The sequence below is a fragment of the Corvus kubaryi genome, unplaced genomic scaffold, assembly GCF_017639235.1.
Source record: "Corvus kubaryi isolate FWS band 111438036 unplaced genomic scaffold, C.kubaryi_AGA036_p1.0 37284, whole genome shotgun sequence".
Classification (NCBI taxonomy): Eukaryota; Metazoa; Chordata; class Aves; order Passeriformes; family Corvidae; genus Corvus; species Corvus kubaryi.
Window position 1 is genome coordinate 5888442 of NW_024581088.1, and position 19664 is coordinate 5908105.

Sequence of the window (19664 nt, forward strand, 5' to 3'; positions counted from 1 at the left end):
TCGGATAAAAGCTCAAAATGAGAAATACTCTCCTTCATTTATAAATATTTACAGTGTAACAAGGCTCCAACAGCCACACACTGAATTTCTGCCCAGGGTGGCTTTCCTTAATGTTCCCATGGGAATGACAGTGGCCCCTGGCTGAACACAGATGAGAGCTGTTCCTGTTTTATCTAAACCATGGAATATCAGAAGGCACAGAGTGCCACAATGTGTATGTGTAGGAATTCCTGCTATCTCAGTGAAGCCTGCTGGTTTGGATCCCAGGGATGCATTGGGATGGCAGTTGCCAATCCCAAGTCCATCTCCTGTGAGTCACAGGATCTGCTGGGCAGGAAATTCAGAGCTGACTCAGTCCCAGACCACTGCAGAATATTGACAAGCTGGGGAAGGCTTTGTATTCTGGTCATCTGCTCATAGGAGAGCAGAGAAAATTGTTCATAAACATTCCCTGACTTCCTGGATCTCCTTCCTTTGACGCAAGCCAGGGAGTGTAGCTTGGAGCGAGGCTTTGGAGGAGCCCCATTTCCATTTCATGACTTTATTGAATTTTTCTAAGTAGGTTTGTACCCCTTTTTCATTTTTATTTTGAAATGATTACGCAAGACCACAAAAGTCATGACATTGGGATGAGCAGTCTTTATGGTTCAGTAGTCAGGATGGTAAAACTCTTCAAGCATACTTCTTTTTGGGGAAAATAAAGAACAGAATACTTTTTTTTTTTTTCCCCTTTGGAATGTTTAATCTCAGGAGGATAGAGCTTTTAAAAATTATCCTCCAGAGAGAAGACAATATATTGCCAAAATATGTAATGTATTTAATGTCATAGAATTAGTGGATGCTAATAACACAAAAGAATCTTTTTTCCTTTTGGTTTTCCTTCCCTTAAGAAGCTCTTCAGCATTTCAAACAATAGTGAATGAGGGCTTTGAGTAGTATAATTTTTTGTCTGTTTTTCCAGGTCTATAAAGGTGAATTTCAGCTTCCTGACTTCCTTAAAGAAGTGCCACAGGTACAGTATTGAATTAATTTCCTTTTTGTGGGTGTAGCAGCAAATGATATCAAACAGCCTTTTATAAACCACTTCTTCATGAGCTTGATTTTCTGGTTGATGGCAAGATTTTCTGATTATCTGTGAGGTGGAATCTTGAACTCAGCATCCCAAACTTCTCCTGAATCCATCTGTAACTCCAGAATTAAGAGTGCTGTTTGTCATCCTGAGCCGCTTGAATATTGCTGTGAAATGGAAGGAAAATTTGAGCCTCTTTTCCAGACCAAACTGCAAAGTTTGTTACTTGTAGACAAGCTTTATCTTTTGTTATCTTGGTTTAAAGCAAGTCTAGTTCACAGGGCAGAATTATAAGTACTGAGAGGTTTTAAAAAGAAATAGAAATGTTATCAAAGTCAGCAAACCCAGCCATGGATAAGGGATGGTGTTGATTTAATAGTCACGTGAGCTATTGAACTTGAGATTTTACTGAAAATTCATAACTTGGTACCTTTCAAATGCTGTTAAGCGTCATCAGCTCCTTAAGGGACCTGCAAAAAAACAAAAAAAGGAAAATCCTTATTGTGGAGCTCTCACACTGTAGGATCATGTGGATGTCATAGAATTGTAAAATCCCAGAATGGTTTGCATTGAAGAGACCTTAAAGACCATATTTTCCCACCCCCTGCCATGGGCAAGGACATCTTCCAGTATCCCAGGTTGCTCCAAGCCCCGTCCAACCTGGCCTGGGACACTTCCAGGGATGGGACAGGTTAAAAATACACAGGAATCTACCACAGACAAAGCATTTTGACTTAGCCATTCGTTCAAATGAAAATGATTTGATTAAAAAGGAAAACTGATTTCTTTTGTTCCAGCCAAAGAAGACAGTAGAAAGGAAGTCTCGTGGCAAGATAAAATGAACATGGATCAGTGAAGTGGAATAGCTGTAGTGTGTGTTTCATGTTTTCAGAATATAACCCTGCTGTGGCCACCAATTCTTTCTGAGCAGCCTTTGTGTGATCTCTAACGTGGGCTTGGCTTTTTTCTGAGTGTTTGCCTGCTTGGATCACTCAGTGCTCCTGCTTTGCTCAGCTGCTGGAGAACCATTCCAGCCCTGTTGCTCCCAGCATTGTCCCCTGTCACTGAGTGTCTGTTCCATGTGTGCTGCTGAATTCACAGTGTCCTGGCAGGGGTCACTCCTGGGGCTTCCACATGGGATTACTGGTGGGATTGCAGGATTATCCACAGATAAAACTGCAGGAATAGGGTGTGATTTAACAGGAGGGGAAATACTGCTGAGAAGGATTTATGGAAAATGCAGGGAGATCCTTCAGAGTTGAGCACACTGTGTATAGATGGTGTGCTAGCAAAAAAACTCTTGATGTTGCATAAATCCTGGGTTAAATCCTTTAAATCCTTGTTCTGCATACAGTATCTGTCAGTTAAATTATGCTGTTTGTGGTTTCCAATTATCTTGTGATAATACCCAAAAGAACCTGGGCTACTCTGAATAATAAATATCTTCTTCACTCCATATGATAGGGAGGTTCCTCCTAAATTCCAGGAGGTAGATTTATACAATTCACTTCATTTAAATACAGTATTTACCAAACTCTGAGCAGATTTGTCCAGAGCAAAGAAAGACCATCAAAAAGACAAAAATAAGCATTGTGAAATAGTAAAATATTCCTTAAACCAGAAAAACTTGATCAAATTGATGCTGATAGTATTAACATACTGTAACTACTGAACAGCTCAAAGGTTTGGAGTACAGACATTGGCACTGATAATATTTTTGTCCTCTAATATAAATTGAGTGACAATTTAATTATTTTTTTGACAGACTGAACCTATGGAATAGAAGATAAAATGGACATTTCTTGCACAGAAGGTAATAAAAGGGCATTGCAGTCCTGCTCATTTGTTGCTCTTAATTTAGTTAAGATAATTTCTGTTTAACTTCTGTAACTCCATGGGTAAGCAAAATATGAAGATATGTTTTTTAAAGAAAACTGCTAAAGATGAGCTGATTTGTAGTATTTGATTTAACATCTCATAGCCAGTATTTTCAAAAAGCTGCATTTTAGTCACTGAATAAACAATGGCAAGATTTTGCAGGGAGCTCAGTAAATTCCAGACCAGTTAAGGAATGAATGATGCAAGATTTCCTGTGTTAATGCAGGATTTTTACTTGTCAGCCCTGCTATCAGATCTTCTGGCCTGACAACAAAAGATGGCAAAATGGGTTTAAAAATAGCCCAAGGCAACGTGCCCTACAAATATCCCCAAAATAGATCCTTACGTGGCCATAAATATAAACACCCTAAATATAGCCAAAAGCACTGCTCAGTGTAGAAATAATGGATCTAAAAGCTTCCCAGAGATTAATTGCAGGCCTTTGCTGTGAAATCCATAGAGAAACCATAATCTTTGCACACAGTCAATGCTCAAATGACTAAAGCATCAACATCATTTTGCCACTTAGCTCTGGAAGTTATATTTCAAACTGCAATATTTCTGTCTAAAGCTGCTGCCCAGTTTCTGAGAAACCAAACTAGGAACTTCCCAGCAGTAACTTCCCACTGTAGGGAGGGACACTTCCAGCATGGTACTGCAGCCCAGGAGCACAAGGGTTTCGGATAGAAGTGGAAAATCAATATATTATTTTTTGCATGATGCTCCAAGCAGTCTCTCTAATGATAAAGGATGGACAAAGCAGCCACATTCCTTACAGGAATGTTTGAGTGGCTGGGATTTGTCTTGACAGTGATTTTCCACCTACTGAGACGACAGTGGCTATTATTAATTCTGCATTATTTTTAATTCCAAAATGCTGTCCAGGATAAAAAGCTGAATATTACCAGGAAAGCTCAAACATAACTTTATTTCTTTTTCCTTAGAAGATCAACTGCTGCCTTTTCCATGGGAATGATCCCTCAGGCCTGTCCCCCTGGGATCAGAGGTGTGCTGCTCATGGCCTGCTCTCTTCAGAATGCTCTCTCCTGTTCCTTTCATCCTGTTTTTGTTCCAAATTTTGCTGTTGTGAGCGCATGTAAATCTGTTAAAAAACAAAAAAAAAATCACTGTTGTTAATGTAGAACTGCATTACATTCGCACAACTATTTTTTTTAAGGTTTTAAAAAATGCAAAAGCAATGCCTGTCTCTGAAATTGCTCCTCTGTTTTAATTACAGAGCTCCATCTTCACAGATTTTTTTTGTTTCTTGTAGCAGTTTGGTTTTAAATGTACGAAGCTTTCAGAAGTGGTCTGTGCTTGTCCTAAAAGATTTTTGGTGGAACAGTTGTTTGTTTCATTCATATGTGGAAAATGTTAAATATCTTTTATTTAAAAAAAGAAAAAAAAGTTGATAAATTACATGTACAATTACAATTCAATGATCTTTTGTATTTTATTTTTCAAAATAAATGCTTTAAATGTGATTTTTGTTTATTTCTTTATTAATTAATGGTTGTGCTTCCAACTTAAGATTTAAATAATTCAAGATATTGATGTGTTAATTATAATTCAAGATATTGATGTGAGGGAAGATATGATCTCATGTCCTAGGTTTGGATCTTATTTTAAGGTTTGCAATTTAATGCTTTTCGTTTGCTTTTAATAGCTGAGTGATGAAGAAATAGTAAATTGGAGTGTCCCACTGAGGGGTATAAGGAAAGTAACGTGAGATTTGTTTACTGCAGGAAGAAGTAGGTAATTTTTAGCCTCTTGAAATTGTTCCTCAAAAGCAATTGTGTTCAGAGATGCTCTGCTGGGGGGAAGCTGCTGCTGGGAGTTGTATCCTGAAGTTTCGATCTTTAGGATACAGTGTGGAACACGATTATTTCTATGAGGTGTTTTTGGGGTGGTTATTGTGTCTCAGTTTTTGCTCTCCTCGGTGGTTCACGGTGCTGAAGGTGGTTTCAACCTTCCTCACCGGTTTTGAGAGGAGTTTTTTCCAAAATATTTGTATTTCCACAAATTCTCCTCTTAGGATCTGACACAGTTTTGCTTTTCCTGCGTTTCTTTGTTGCTCCCTTTGGGATGATTACCGATAAACCCCGCGTCCCCGAACGACTCTTGAGTGCCTTGAGGGACGAAGATTTCCCCGCTCCTTCCCACACGCGATCCCGGGGCCTCCCCTGGTGCCGGCTGAGGGCAGCGCGGCCCCGGTGCTCCCGAGGCCGCCAATTAACCCCGGCTAATTAACGCCGGGCGTTTCCCTCGGAGCTGCGCGGAACTGAGGGATAATCCCCGGTCCCGATGCCGCTCCCGGTGCCGCCTCAGCGGCTCCGCCCGCCGGGACCCGGATGGGCCCGTACGTGACGCGGGGGCGCGGCCGCTCCCTCCGGGCCGGAACGGAGCCGCAGCCGCGGGCAGGCACCAGGTGAGCGCGGGCGGGGACAGCCGGCCCCGCTGCCCTCATCCCTCCCCTCATCCCCTCCATCCCCGGCGGGGCTTTCCCCGCGGCCGAGGCTCCGGTACCGACCCGCGGCAGGTGAGCGAACGGCGGGGAGGCCGCGGGGCTGGAGGGGGTCGGGGAGCGGAGGAACCGCGGCCGGGGCCACCCCCCCTGCCCGGTCAGGCTGTCACCCCGGCAAGGCGCGAAGTGAGAGTTAAGAGTTAATTGTTAATTAGTTATTAATGAATTATTGATTAAATTGACGGACACCTGGTGTATCCAACAGCCGGCTCAGTCCTGAGCTCACCTGGGGCTGTGCTGCCCCATCCACCTGCTGTGGCGATGTCTGTGTTCGATGCCTGTGCTCCTCACAGCTGTCAGATGGCTCCAAGCTCTAAAAGCTGGGGAATTCTGTGTGAGGGGCAGTGCCAGGCACCGGTGAGTGCAGCCCACTGGTCCCCACTGGTCACTCCCAGCCCCCAGCCAGGTGTCCCTGCTCCTGCCCTGGAAGGTCACTGTGATGGAGAGTCCCATTCCACCCACCCATACACCCTGTCTCTGCTCGCAGCTGCAAAAGTTGGATTACACTGTCCTTTCATCATACTCTGTGTTGTTGTTCATGACTAGAGATGCTGGGATTTTACAGTCCAGGATTTTCCAGTCCAATGTATAACACAGTTTATTGCAGCTCAGAGATCCCAGCCCCTCTTCCAAGATGTTTCTTTGCTATTCTGACTCAGATTTGTTGGAATTTACTGGATGTTGTGTCTTTTCCCTCTGTGTTCACACATACCTTTCATCGTCTGAGTCTCTTGAAGTTGGTGGTGCAGAGACTGCTAAATCAGGTGTCATTCTACCCCAGTTTCTCTTAAAAAAGGGGGAGCCTTCCTAACAATCCAGCTGGTATCTCCCCCAAAAAAGCACATCCCAAAGAGTTACCTTTGATCAGAAGTTTGTGTGGGTCTCTTGTAATGGGTTCATACATCAGTACCTTAATGAAAAAGACTCTGTATAACCCTTATGTCATTTTTTGTTGGTATGTAACTTTTTTTAGGTTTGTAACTTTGCCAACACTGGTGCAACCTCAGAAGGTATTTAAGAAAAAGTTGTTTAAAACAATATGGAGGTGCTGAGGGAACAGCAGAGCCTTGAAAAGCTTTTTTAAATCTTAGCATCAAGCCCAGCTCAAGGGTTGCTGTCATTCCCTGGGGAATGAAGCCAAACTGGCAGGGCCAGTTCATTTACTGAGCTTTCCTTGCTGTGTGTGGGACAACATCTGAGCTGTCCCCAGCAAAGCTCCAGGAAGCAATCCCTGCTTTTAAATGACAGGTGGAAGGACTGGAAGGAGGCATTTCTGGTAGAGTTGGGTGCTGCTGATGTGTGGTTCAGTCAAATATTTGATGTAATGATAATTTTGTTTATAGGTGGTTTTCCCATTAACTATCTGTGGATCTAGATCTAGATGTATTTGAAAGTGAAATGGAGGCATTTTATTTATTAAATAAATAAATTCTGTAAATTTAATGAGAGATTTAGCAAAGGAGTATTTCCGCACATAGTTAAAAATAATTATTACTTTAAGTGGCAGGAAGAGGATCAGCCCAGGCTGGATGGGGCTTGGAGCAGCCTGGTCTGTGGACATGGCAGGGGGGTGGAACTGGGTGATCTTTAAGGTCCAGTTCAACCCAAACCATTCTGGGATTCAGCTGGATGTGTTTTCTTCATGAAATGCAGTGATTAACTTCTGTTTTTATTTTAGGAGGACTCTGCTCCTGCCAGCACAGCTCTGTTTTGCTGCTCCGTGGGTGAACAGGTGAAGCCAGCCTAGAGAGGGACTTCACTCACCTTTTAATGAACATCAAAAAACAGGTTCAACTTGTCAGTCATTAATCCTTTTATTGCCACTGAGCTTATTCTTGAAATCCTGCTCTGCTAAACCTCATAATTGAGGGTTGGTTTTGTGTGGATGTTCCAATGGTAGAGAAGGTTGTTACTCCTGAGCAGAACATAATTAATGCTGTCTCATGGCTTTTTTTCTTGGTGTCATATTGAAGGAGGATTATGAAAGAGGTAGAAAAATTCCTTTTTCTCAGGCTTCCAGTTCTGTTAGGAAAGAGGCCCTTTTTGGTGCAGTGCCAAATGGATGAACTTACCCCAAAACCCCATTCTGTGGTCAATAATGCTGGTGTATTTAATGGAGTGAATGTTGTTTATTCACAGTCCACTCCATTTAAGGGAAATCTATGGGACGTCCTTGAAAAATGCAGACAAAGAACACATCTTTGGTCAATCTTGAGTTCTTTTGGATAGTCTTAAGAGAACTGGAAATAGCAGCTAAAGCACTGGCAGCATTATAAATAATGCATTCACAGTAAATACGGGCTCACCCTCAATTTTTGACTGTGCCTCTTATAAAAGTTTTTCTGCAAGCTGTTTCTGGGTGATAATTTGTTTACTTCCTTAAAGGAATCCCTAGCAAAATAATATTTAATTTATATTGTGTGTATTCTTTATCTGTGAGGCATAGTTGAGTTGTTTGGATAACTGATGATGTCAGAAGAAATGTTGTTTTAGGACAAATATTAGAGTTGTTAATAGGATGTGACCCTCCAGAAGCACTTCTGTCCTTATTTATCTGCCTGTGCGTTGGACTGTGGTGAGAAAATGATTATGAACTGTAGAGAACAGAAATTAAATCCCTCTGCTGAGCTAAGCCAAACCTCTTAAGGAGCTGCAGCTCAAACAGAAATGTTTGAAGCTTCAGAGTAGCTACTTATCTGTGTTTATTAGGGTGTTAAACAGGATCTAGAATTTACTTCCAAATTTTGGGGAAAGAAGGCTGAGTTTTTGTCTGATCAGGTCTCTAAAAATACCTGTTTTGCCCAGGAGCATCCCAGGTCTGTCTGGGTTCACTCTGAACTCAGTATTTCCTTTAAGAGCTGAGATCTGACGGTGTGCGCAATGACTGTTAGCAGAATAATTAATAAAGTATTTAAAATTTATATGTCATTTTTTCTTGCTGATTTAGAGAGGAAGCATCCTTTAGTTAATAAATAAATGTGCCAGACGTGCTTGTGCAAGTAATCCTCCTCTTTCTATATCTTATAGTGATTTGAGAGAAGGTTTAGAGGTAGATAAAGCCTCTGGCAGTGGAATGTCTTTGTTAGGGAGTTGTGATGCTGCTGGAGACATCCTGGGAACAGGGATTTTACATAATGCAGTGTAAGGAGAGCAGCGGCGTTTCTCTTTGCTACTCTGCTCTCTCAATTATTATTTTTATCATGCCGTTTGTCAGTGCATCCCATTCTCCCGTTGAGCTTGGACTGAGAAGCCTTGTAGCTGTTAAATTAAATTGATAATTAGCAGCTTGATAAGGAGAGTTAAATATTTGTGTCTCATGCGCGCGTCCGTGTGTGGTGCGATGTGATGCAGTGGGCAGGCAAACGTCTGCGTTCCCTGGCTGGTTAGAAATCCCGATTTTCCCATTTCCCAGGGAATTCCAGAGCCCAGCCGAGCCCGTCCGCACTCCCGTGAAGGTGACAGACGAAGCCGGGTGTCGCCAATGGCAGGGACGCGTCCCCGCATCCCGCCCCTGGCAGGGCTTTTTCCTGCATCCCGCCCCTGGCGAGGGACAGGCTGGGCCAGCGGCCACCCAAATTCTCCCAGCAAATGACATTTTCCTGCAAAGCCACGCCGGAGCCAATCGCTCCCTGCACCGCGCAGCCAATGGATGCCGGGCTCTTCCCCAGCCCCTGCCGGCGGCTCCGGGGCTGGAGGGCCTTGGAACAGCTGTGCCAGCGGCATTGCTGCCCCCAGCCCTCCGCCGGGGTGCTCGGCATCCCTGCACCATCCTTCTCCCGGGAGTAACGCTGCCGCTGGGAACGCTCGGGGGGACGCGGCCGCTGCGGGCTCCTGGGCTGCGGGGAGCGCCCCGGTGATTCGGGTCATTTGGGTAATTAATTTGGGTCTCCCTTCAGCACTGCCACGGCCTCCTACCCAGCAGAGCTGCTCCCCAGAGCCAGAGGGATGGTGGTAGTCACGGGGCAGAACAAAGTGAGTGCGAACCCGGATGATGCCATGTCGAGCTCGGATGCAGAGGATGATTTCCAAGAGCCGGCCACTCCCACCGCCACCCAGGCAGGACAAGCGCTACCTCTGCTGCCTCAGCAGGTAAGGGCTCACCTGAGGATGGGGATGATCAGCACACGCTGCTCAGGATTTCGTTGTGGATATCCGGCTCACTTTCCACGTTTGAATAAAACAAAGTCTCTTGAATTTATCTGAGTAGCTGGGCAGCTTTATTTACAAGTTCCATCCAGGTTTGGACTTCAGACATGCAGTTAAGTGTTTATTCTGGTACTGATGGCATCCTGGGGTGTGATAGTAAGATTTTAGGCCTGATGTAAATAAATACAGATTTTTTTTTCAGTGTATTGTATAGTCTGGTTGTTTAAAGGAACCAGCAGAGTGCAAGTCCCAAGGGTGACCTGAGATTTCCTCCCTTTTGATTCTGTGTAAGGGGTTTTGTTTTGTTTTTTCCTTTCCCCAAAAGATCCAAGAGGAGGCATTAAATGCCACCTCAAATATCTGCTATTCCAGCTGAGTGATTTCTGCTGTTTCAGATTCCCAGCTACAATTAAACCACTCCCTGATTCCTCACAGAAGCCAAAGCATCCAAGTTTTTACCCCTCAAAGCTCCCTGGTTTGTGGCAGTGGGGCAGGAACCACACATTTGTCCTGGTGGCAAACTGCAAGTGTCTTTTGGAAGCTGTGCCCTTTGTCACCTGCAGAGGACTCGAGGCTCCTTTCTGATGTCCTGGTTGCTTTTGCAGTTCCCAGAAGTTGTCCCACTGAACGTGGGAGGGATGTTTTTCACCACCAGACTGTCCACGCTGCGGAGGTACGAGGACACCATGCTGGCAGCAATGTTCAGTGGCAGGCACTACATCCCCACAGATGCTGAGGGCAGGTACTTCATCGACAGGGATGGCACCTACTTTGGGTATGTACAGAGTCCTCAGGACAACCTTGGAAAGTTCTTACCGAAAACTTATTTTTAAACTAATTTTTAACAAGTTTTTTCCTCAGAGTTAAATCATATTTGTGCAGCATTTAATGTTACACGCCTTCAAAGTATCACAGGAGTAATTGCAGTTCAAAACTCTTTGGTGGTTGTGCAATGGGAAAGGCAAAACAAGGAATGCTTTGAATTTGTGCAGTGTCTCCCCTAGAGTACCTCCTTTCAAGGTATCAAGTTGTTTTGATGGTTTAAAGAAGTGTTTGGTGTTGCTTTGCGTAGGAAACTCCTTTGCACAACACTGGGTTTTTATTGATATTCAGTGTTAATAATGAAGAGGGAATGGGAGGAAGGAATCTAGGATTCTTACAAAGTTAAAAGAATGATGTTTTCAGTCTTTAAACAGGACATAAATGCTAAAAAAAAGCACAAGCCTTAAAGAATTTCTTTTTCTAAATTATTTTTGCTGGTAGCGCCGTACTCCATCACCTCCAGGATTTCTTCCTAAGTGCTGAGCTTTTATTTCATTTTTAATTAAACTAACCATGATTACTAATGCTCTGTTTGAACTGGGGTGAGATTGCTAATAAAGGCAATCAGTGTTCATGGGTTTGGGTCTTTGCCCACAGCACACCTTGCATTTGAAATGCAGTGACTACAATCTCTTTCCCATGAAACACTGTGGCCTCTTCTGTGTTATAAATGGTTTCCTCCACATTGAATGTTTTGTTTAAAATACACTGATATTTTTTCAAATGAGTTTTGACATCAACAGAGAGGCAAAATGTGAAATGATGGCTTGGAAACCTGAACATGGCAAACGGTTTTACAAACAAATGTTGGGAATATGGATCATTTATTTCAGTTACTGTCTCAACAGAGCAAACAATGAATATCCAGCATTTCCTCTCCTTTCCCATCTGCAAGAGTTTTGGCAGAAATGTGTTTGTTAATGATATTTTTGCCCTTTTTTCAGAGACATACTAAACTTCCTACGATCTGGTGACCTGCCCCCACGAGAACGAGTGAGGTCAGTGTACAAGGAAGCTCAGTATTATTCCATAGGACCATTGCTAGACAATCTAGAGGATATCCAGCCTCTTAAAGGAGAAAAAGTTAGACAAGCTTTCCTGGGCCTAATGCCATATTACAAAGGTAAATAAACAAAGTAGCACTGACTGTTTCTTCTAGTGGGATTCCAGTGTTATACCTCGTGCTTTCCATCTGCTTTCAGCTCCCAAACTAATCCCATTGCAGCTGGGAAGTTTATTTTGTATTTTTCATGCTGTTTGGATCTTTGAGGTCTCCACATCCTGCTGCATCCCAGGGTGTGGATTTCTGTGCTTAAAAGGGAGCAAGATTAGGCCATAATATTATTAAATGAGAGGGTTTGTCTGTATTTGTTTTGTCAGGACTTGTGTACTAGTTTGAAAACAAACTAGTGGGAGGCACCAAGTCAGAATAACAATTTAATGGGGAAATTAAAGAAAAGGAAAAAAAACTAAAAGAAAACACTGGTTCAAACTGACAGAGCCAAGATACAACTTGAGTCCCTGTTAGGCAGGGTGGTGGTAGCAGTCTGGTAGAATGGTGGCTGCAGTCCTCTGAAGCGGTGATCCTGTAGGAAAAAGGGTCTGCTCTTCCTCAGAAGGTCCAGTGGTGGCTGTGTGGCTCCTGTACTCTCGAAATCCAGTGGAAGGGTTGTCTCTGGTGTTCAGAATCTCAGATTATATCCACGATGGGATGCCTGGTTCCTCCCTCTGGGTGGAGCATCTCATGAGGCAAAGTCATGAGGCCAAGTGTTGATTAGGCTCATTAACAGAAGGTAGTCCGGAGGGAGTTATCTGGGAGTCATGCAGCAGGGCATTGATGGGCCATGAACAGAAAGATAGTCTGGGGGGAGGAGGCAAGGAAACACTGCCCCACCTGATTTCAACAGCTCATGAGGATGGGAATAGAATACACTGCAACCCAGGACAACTTGCAACTGAATAAACTTAAGGCCACCAAGTTCACCACATAACTGAGATTGATTTGATTATTCTATGTTTTGTTACATGCTGCTAATGCTGATACCTTTTCCTGGTGTTAAAATCAAGAGTCATACACAGTTAGAAGGGGAAAAGGGATTTTACCTTGGTATTTATTTTAAGGATCCTTAGGTGCACACGTCCAGGTCATATGCATCGAGATGCACCCCGCCGAGTGTGTGTGTCCTCCCGACATCGTGTATAACCTTATAGGTGTTACTAATTAGCAGATCTATCCAAGATTCCCCAGTGAAAGGCTCAAGTGAGCCCCCCTCCCCAAGGAACCTTCCCCCTGGATGGTTCTATCTTGGTTTACAGAATGTGTTCTGGAGAGGACCTTGGGCTCTGGGGCACACTGATCCCCAGCTATGAAGCTTCTAAAATGTTCAGTCTCTCAGCTTGACAAACAAGTCCAAGAATGTAGGCAAAAAGTACTAGGAATACAGAAGTTGTAAAAAGGTATAACAGGGGTATAAAAGAAAAGGCAAAAATCTTCATGGCATCAATACCACGCTGAGAATAACTGCAGTGAAATGTTTCACGTGAAACAATTGCTTTCGATCTCTTTTCCTTGGTGCTTTGTTGTAATTCTCAAGTCTTTGCCCTTTTCTTTTTTCAGACCATCTGGAGCGAATCATCGAGATAGCCAAGCTGCGAGCCATGCAGAGGAAAGCCAGGTTTGCCAAGCTGAAGGTGTGTGTGTTCAAAGAGGAGATGCCCATCACTCCCTACGAGTGCCCCCACTTCAACTCGCTGCGCTTCGAGCGGAGCGAGAGCGAGACGAAGCTCTTCGAGCACCACTGCGAGGTGGACGTGTCCTTCGGGCCCTGGGAGGCCGTGGCCGATGTCTACGACCTCCTGCACTGCATTGTCACCGACCTGGCCGCGCGCGGCATCACCGTGGACCACCAGTGCATCGGCGTGTGCGACAAGCACCTCATCAACCACTACTATTGCAAGCGCCCCATCTACGAGTTCAAGATCACCTGGTGGTGAGTTGTGGTGGCAGAGCAAAGGGATGCAAGGACTTCCAGAGGACACAAAGATTCTTGGCAGTGGCATTGCTGCTCACATTCCTTGGGATCAGCCTGCTTGGCAGCAAAGGGAACCTGGTGCAGGGGTTGGGAAAACCTCTTGAAACTTGAAAAACCAGCCCGAAATCAGACTGTTGGCTCAGGTACCTTAACGAGGCACAAAACAAAATCACCTCATGGGAAGGATGGAGGGCAGTGTCTGAACATCTGCTCAAAGGTGCCACCAACTACGTGGCTTCAGGATGGAATTGCAGATTTTTTTCCTGCATTGGTGGGAATCTGGGGTGCTACTAAAGCTGACGTTTCAGTTTTACCCTCTTAGAAATGTTTTAGTTCCTCCTTCAACTTTACCACTTTATAAAATTTGAGTCGTACCCAGCACAAAGATTCTGGAAATGTCATTCTGATGTACTAGATAATTAAAAAAACAACAACAAAAAAAGGAGTATTCCCTATATATTATTAATTGTTTGTCAGGGTTAAGCTGTATTTCTTTTTAATTAAGAATCTACATTGTGAATTATAATGTTACACTTCAATTATTTCCATTGTTATCAAAAGGAATAGCAGATTTGGAATATATTCCTTAATGCTTTTAGGAATAATAACTGTTCATGGAAGACTTGTGCCTGTTTTTAGCCTTAGAAATTCTAAATGTTTACAATATCTACAAAAAAAAAGCTCTTTAGAATCAGGTCATTTACAAAGGCTTTTGGTAAATGAGAAAACCCTGTATGTGTGTTCCTATTAGCAGTAGTGAGAGGAATATTTAATGTATATTATTTTATTACTGACTCTTTTTACATTCTGTGATATTAAACTTTATTTTAGACTTAAAGTCAGATGATATTAGACAAGTGCTTCCTTCACTTCACCTTCTTTGGACAATTAAATCTTAATTTTATCATTCTTGTTGACCCCTCCTGGTGTCATAGTGGAAAAAGAAAATTCAACCTTGATATTCAAATATTTCTCCACTCTAAAGCAGTAGGAAACTTCTTTCCATGCTGGAAGAGGCAGCCACTGCAGAATTATATTTTCTTCAGAAGGTAATTTTTGTACTTCTGACATGAGCAACCACATCCCAAATTTTAATTCCTGAATTCAGCCCAAAACTGGAATGGAGAAAAGTCTGAAAATCTTACTGTTTTTTGTGAGGTACAGAAAACTCAACCCACTTGAAGGGGCTTCAAAATAACCTTAAAGAGAGAGGAAAAGGAAATATTTGCATATTACATTCCATTGGATTAATTAATCCAAGAATACTGCTTAATTCAACTTTTGACCAAAATCCTTAAGAAACATTAATGACAGAGATCAAAATTCTCAGTTAGCTGAGGTAATTTTCAGAATAACTCTAAGAACTTTAGGATCAAATTGTCTTGCAAAAGAAGAGACCCTTTTTTTGCCTCGTCACCCTTTGAGGTATTGAATTTAGGAATGAAATTGTCTCTCTGAGGTGAGCGTTTCCCTGCTGATCTCTGCAGTGTTTCCTTTCACAGGGATCACTGTGCTGAGTTTCAAGGCCAGAGATAAATCTGAACAGAGGGAGTTCTGCACATTTGGATCTAAATTTAAGTTTGTTTCAATTGTTGCCTGAATTAATGGCCTTGGTTTTACAAGTTCTTGCAGTTGTGTTTGGCAACCCAAAATTAAAAGTTAAGTTGAGACTAAAGTTTCTCTACAATGAGAGGAAGCTTTGCTTGGTTTCTTTGCTGCTTTGCTGCCTACATTTTTTCTTTTTTCCCAAGGAATCTCAAACTGCAAACCACAATTTCTTATAAAATTAAATAACATCTTAAATCTGAGCCTCACAAAGTTCTGGCTGCTTGTGCACTTCAGATATTTAAGTTCCGGATTTTCAGATTTACAGATTTAAAATTTCAGATTTTCAGATTACAATGAGAATTGCAGTTTTACTGGGATTTTCAGTGGGGTTTTTTTTACCACTTCCCATAAATGTATTTACAGAACTCTGGTTTGGATTCCAGCACTCCTCGCAGAAATGGATCACAATTTGTTTTTCACAGTGTTTTTTGGTTTGGCTTTAGGAATTTTCCTGCTGTTGTTCAGGAGAAGCTGTGATGACAAAATTCCTGTTTCAGTCAATTTTGTTACTTCTTTATATGCACACGTTGGGATTTTGTAACTTTTTCCTGTTCATTGCTTCAATAATTAAGGAAGGTGACCCAACCAAAAAGAGAAAATGAAAATCTTGGTCTGTATCAGCTGTGTCTTAATCAAAGTTCTCATCCTCCTGAAGACATTAAGTGCAATACTGGAAAGGAAAACATGGATTTAAGCCCACATGCTTTAATTAGTGCTGGAATTTGGGATTTGTGCAGGTTAACAACATTTTAGTGGTTCCAAGCAGTCTTTGTTTACAAGGATTGAGCTGCTCTTGCCTAACCTGTGCTCATTTTTTGGCAGAAGCAGAAGAATTGTGCAGGTGGATGGCAGGGGAGTGTCATCTAAAAACTGGGTTATGTAACATGATTGATTTCTCTTTTCTGGGCCTGTAGCGTTTGAAATTCTACATTTGCAACAAAAAAATGTGAGTAGCTGATCTACTAAATCCATGTTTGAGAGGACTGATGGGTTTTGTATAGAATTGGCTCATTAAACTATGGAATACTGCTTTTTTTTTTTTCCTTTTTTCTTCTCCTTTTTTTTTATTTAGGACTTTTCTTTATATCTGGGCAGGCCAGAGTTTTGCTAAAACATTTTTCTGTGCTCCCTTAGCTTTTTTTGCCACTTTTCCACCCCCACACTCCCAAATCCCTGTGTGTGTGAGCAGTAAATGGTCTCCTGTCATCAATGTTGAATATTGGGGGAATGGTGGAACAGTTGATATTTATTTAAAATGAGAATTATTAACTATTTTTTACATTGCTCCGTGTGTGTGCAACATGACAAGACCAATGTTTTTAACATTTCCTTTATATCCCCTGTGGAGTGGTTTTTAACAGGGAACAAAGGGGGGTCTCACATGAAGTGAGTTGGCCGATTCCACAGCACATGAAATGTTTCTGCATCTGTTTTATGCTTGTGAAATAGGAAGAGGGGAAAAAAGGAAAATAAAGAATAGGAAAATAAAAAAAAGGAAAATTACCCTTCTTTATGAAGCACTCAAAAATGACATGAAAAGGTGTTTATGCACAGCAGCCACTTCATGGCTGTTGATCTCAAGAGTTTAAAAAAAAATCTAAAATTAACTTTTGGACTTGGTATAGACTTTTAACTTGAATACCCAATATTCTGCACAGGAATCTGAAATACTCCTTGCTGAACTTCCATCCTCCTCAGAGGAAAGTGAAGGTGCCTCCAGCTTTGATCTGGGAAGCCTTTGAGCCGTGAACAGATCCTTATGGTGCATATGCTGGATTTTTAACTACAGTTTAATTTTTATTTTAACCTATAATGAGGGATCAGCTTCTGCATTGATGAGGATGTGAGTTCTTTTTTTTTGGAAGCACTTCAGGTTTAGTTACCTTAATAACAAAAGCAGTCAATTATTGCAGCAGGAATTTCTGCATCACCCCCTCTTGAGGGATTTTTTTAAGTTTTAGGGAGTCTGCTTGGGAGACACCTCATGATGTAATATATGCAAATACCTGGATTTGTTAACGTGAATATTTCTGAGATTTTGTTGTTAGTTGTGTAATAATCTCTCCTGAATCTAACAAGAGTGATAAGGGTTGAGTTAAACACTGGTTTTGTGATAAGCCAGCTCATGCCTTAGGTATCTCCTGCCCTCATTTGTAAAATCACCCAACCCAAAGGCTGTTAAGGTTACAGGAAAACCAGGAATCTTTCTTGGCTGTCCACAGTGAGTGATGAGGAGAATCAGGGCTCCTTAATCCACTCCAGGCTCCATTTTTGGAGTCAAAGTGGTCACAGGGTCTGGCTCTCGAGTCCTTGAAGGCAAAACTCAAACCCTCCTGTCATGAGGAATGAGCTGATTTGCAGATCAGCTAAACCTGGCCTTGCTGAGGGATTGTTAAAATTCCAGCAAACTGAAGGATGTGGATAGTTTAAACTGCTCTGATGGCTTTGTTAAGCCCTGATCTCCTCTGAGTTGGTGCAGTGGATGTTTTCTGATACAGAGGTTGGGCAGTCCTTTTATTTGAGCTTTTTGGTGTATCCGAGTTTTCCCAGTGAAACCTGAAGCCCAGTGAGCTGATTTCCAGTGAGTCCTGTGCACTGAGCACTGGTTTTTGGAAATAGGGAAGTGGGAGGGAATTCCTTCTGCAGTGTGATTCCCAGGGACAATCCTCACTACCTCTAAAGGAAAACTTTGAGATCCTGATCCCCACTCCCCCACACCCCCTCTGTTGGATGAGTGTAGGAGGAGATGAGGTGTCTGGGCTGAACATTCCCAGTTAATGACTCCAACTGGATCCCCCGTGGTCCTCACCCCCTTCTCTAGCCTTTCACGGCTACAATTCCATGTGCAGGAAATTTATCTCTTCTCTGCTGCACCCTCAGATTTGTTTGCCAGCTTATTTTAAACTCATTATTAAACTGATATTTTAATATTGCAGTATGGTGACTGTTAGTGTCTAAAGAATCTTATTTATTAAATTCTACTACTCTCAAAAATACCTGAATAAATGGATTAAACTAACATAGAGCACAATCACTTTAATTTCACCCTTCTGCTTTATTTTTTCTTCCTAATGACTGTTAAGAAGTGCAAACTCTTACTTCTTTTAAGCACTTACATAGGATATATGTATTCAGCCTAAGCAGTATTTTGGGGGCTGAGGGCCTTGCTGTGAGCTGAAGGATAGCTGCATGATCCCTCATCTGGTTTTTTCCCTAAAAAGCTAATCACTGATATAATGAAAGGTCATGGTTTTCTAGCTTCATTTGGCATTTGCAAGCTCTGGGAGCCCTCGTTGCCAGGTTTATCCTCACTGCTCGTTGTTTAGAGATGACAGGGAACATGATGAGGGAGATGATGGAAGTGGCAGCAGGGAAAAATTCCTGTCAGAGCTGGTTGTTCCCATTGCAAAGTTGTTCTTTGTGTTTGGTTTCAGCTCTTGTGTTGGGAGGCACAGGAACATCCACCCCGTTTGTGTGAGCCCTCCACCACTCACCCATTTCTGTGTGAGTTCATCGTGCAGTGGTTCTGGGAGAGGAAAGGAAAATCCAGTGGCTGTGGATTGCACAGGGAATGCGGCAGTGATGGGTGAGGTGGCTGCAGGCTCACACTGCTTGAATCTGGTTTAGAGGACCTTTATGTCACAGCTGGATCTTTCTTTTCTGCATGGCAAAGCAGAGCAATCACTTGGGACACAACTGCCTGGCAGGTAAGGGAAGATTTCAGAGCAGACAGCACAGAAAAAATGATCTCTTAACTCATTATAAACTCTGGGATATATTTCTTTTGCTTCTTTTAATGACTGCTTTACTTTGGACAATTTACAGACCCCGCTGGCTTTAGGTTGTGGTTGGCATTACTGAGCCCTGAAGATGTTTTCAGGTTTTTCACACACAGCACAGAGGACCCAGGATACTTCTAAATTTTGGGCTATGAAAAAAACCAACCCGGTCTTTCATTACCTTTCTGCAAATAAGCTGATTTCAGAGGATAACTCTGTTCTGTTATTATCTCCTGTATATAATTCTCTAACTGGAAATCACTTTCCAGAACAGCAGTTCGTAGTTATTTTACTTACACAAGCTTAGTATAAGTTTACCTCCACTCTCACTGTGACTTTTATAAATGGATTTTGTTTTGCTGAATTATAAATTATATGTGTCTATGCATTGTAACCCGTAATGCCTTTGAAAATCCAGCCTGGATGCTAACGATCAGGGTTTGGAATTATCTCCAAATGTGTTTCGTTAATAATTATGTTGACGTGTGATGTTCAATACTGTGAGTACTGCAGTGTATTATTTCTTAATACTTTTGACTTTTCAGTTCAGGTAATATATAGTCTATATGTTTTTTATTTAAAACACATAGAAGAAAATGTGAATATAAAAGTTGTGTTGTGCAATAAAAAATTATGATACTGAAAACTGTTGGAATTCTGGCTCATCTGGTCTGCAGCCACTGCAGTGCCTTTCCTCACCTTCCCTGGCATTTCAGTGTGCTTTGCCTGACTGCAAATGAAAAGTAAGACACGAATCTCTGTCCCAGGCTGTTTTAATGGCATTTAGTCGTTTATCATCACTTCCC

At 42.3% G+C, this 19664-nt stretch overlaps 2 protein-coding genes across 7 annotated transcripts in view; both read left to right on the plus strand.

Annotated features, from left to right (window-relative positions):
* TPST1 (tyrosylprotein sulfotransferase 1) overlaps positions 1-4431 on the plus strand; it is a 33848-nt gene extending 29417 nt beyond the window's left edge. For 2 of the 5 annotated variants that reach the window (XR_006015689.1, XR_006015690.1), the window contains exons 4-7: positions 962-1012; positions 1867-1942; positions 2835-2882; positions 3892-4431. Coding sequence is in view for 2 of the 5 variants with exons in the window: in XM_042026085.1 (XP_041882019.1) it covers positions 962-1012; positions 2835-2852 (69 nt within the window). In the remaining 3 variants the exon portion in view is untranslated. The remainder of the gene's footprint in view (positions 1-961; positions 1013-1866; positions 1943-2834; positions 2883-3891) is intronic. The other 3 variants (XR_006015691.1, XM_042026085.1, XM_042026086.1) reach the window with 3 other exon arrangements.
* An 832-nt stretch (positions 4432-5263) lies between these two features.
* Positions 5264-19504, plus strand: KCTD7 (potassium channel tetramerization domain containing 7). Of its 2 annotated transcripts, none has more exons than XM_042026087.1 (6): positions 5264-5486; positions 7150-7259; positions 9368-9560; positions 10223-10392; positions 11384-11562; positions 13057-19504. In XM_042026087.1, exons 3-6 carry the CDS (start codon positions 9417-9419, stop codon positions 13431-13433), a joined length of 870 nt encoding a protein of 289 aa, XP_041882021.1. In that variant the 5' UTR covers positions 5264-5486; positions 7150-7259; positions 9368-9416; the 3' UTR covers positions 13434-19504. The 2 variants fall into 2 exon arrangements, with proteins under 2 accessions (XP_041882021.1, XP_041882023.1); XM_042026089.1 differs by having other exon boundaries at positions 5269-5375.
* Positions 19505-19664: the final 160 nt, after the last annotated feature.

Coding starts and splice junctions, on each gene's coding strand:
- KCTD7 (XM_042026087.1), top strand. CDS start 9,417: ATGGTGGTAGTCACGGGGCAGAACAAAGTGAGTGCGAACCCGGATGAT. Junction 9,561..10,222: donor TACCTCTGCTGCCTCAGCAG/GTAAGGGCTCAC, acceptor TTGCTTTTGCAG/TTCCCAGAAGTTGTCCCACT. Junction 11,563..13,056: donor CCTAATGCCATATTACAAAG/GTAAATAAACAA, acceptor TTCTTTTTTCAG/ACCATCTGGAGCGAATCATC.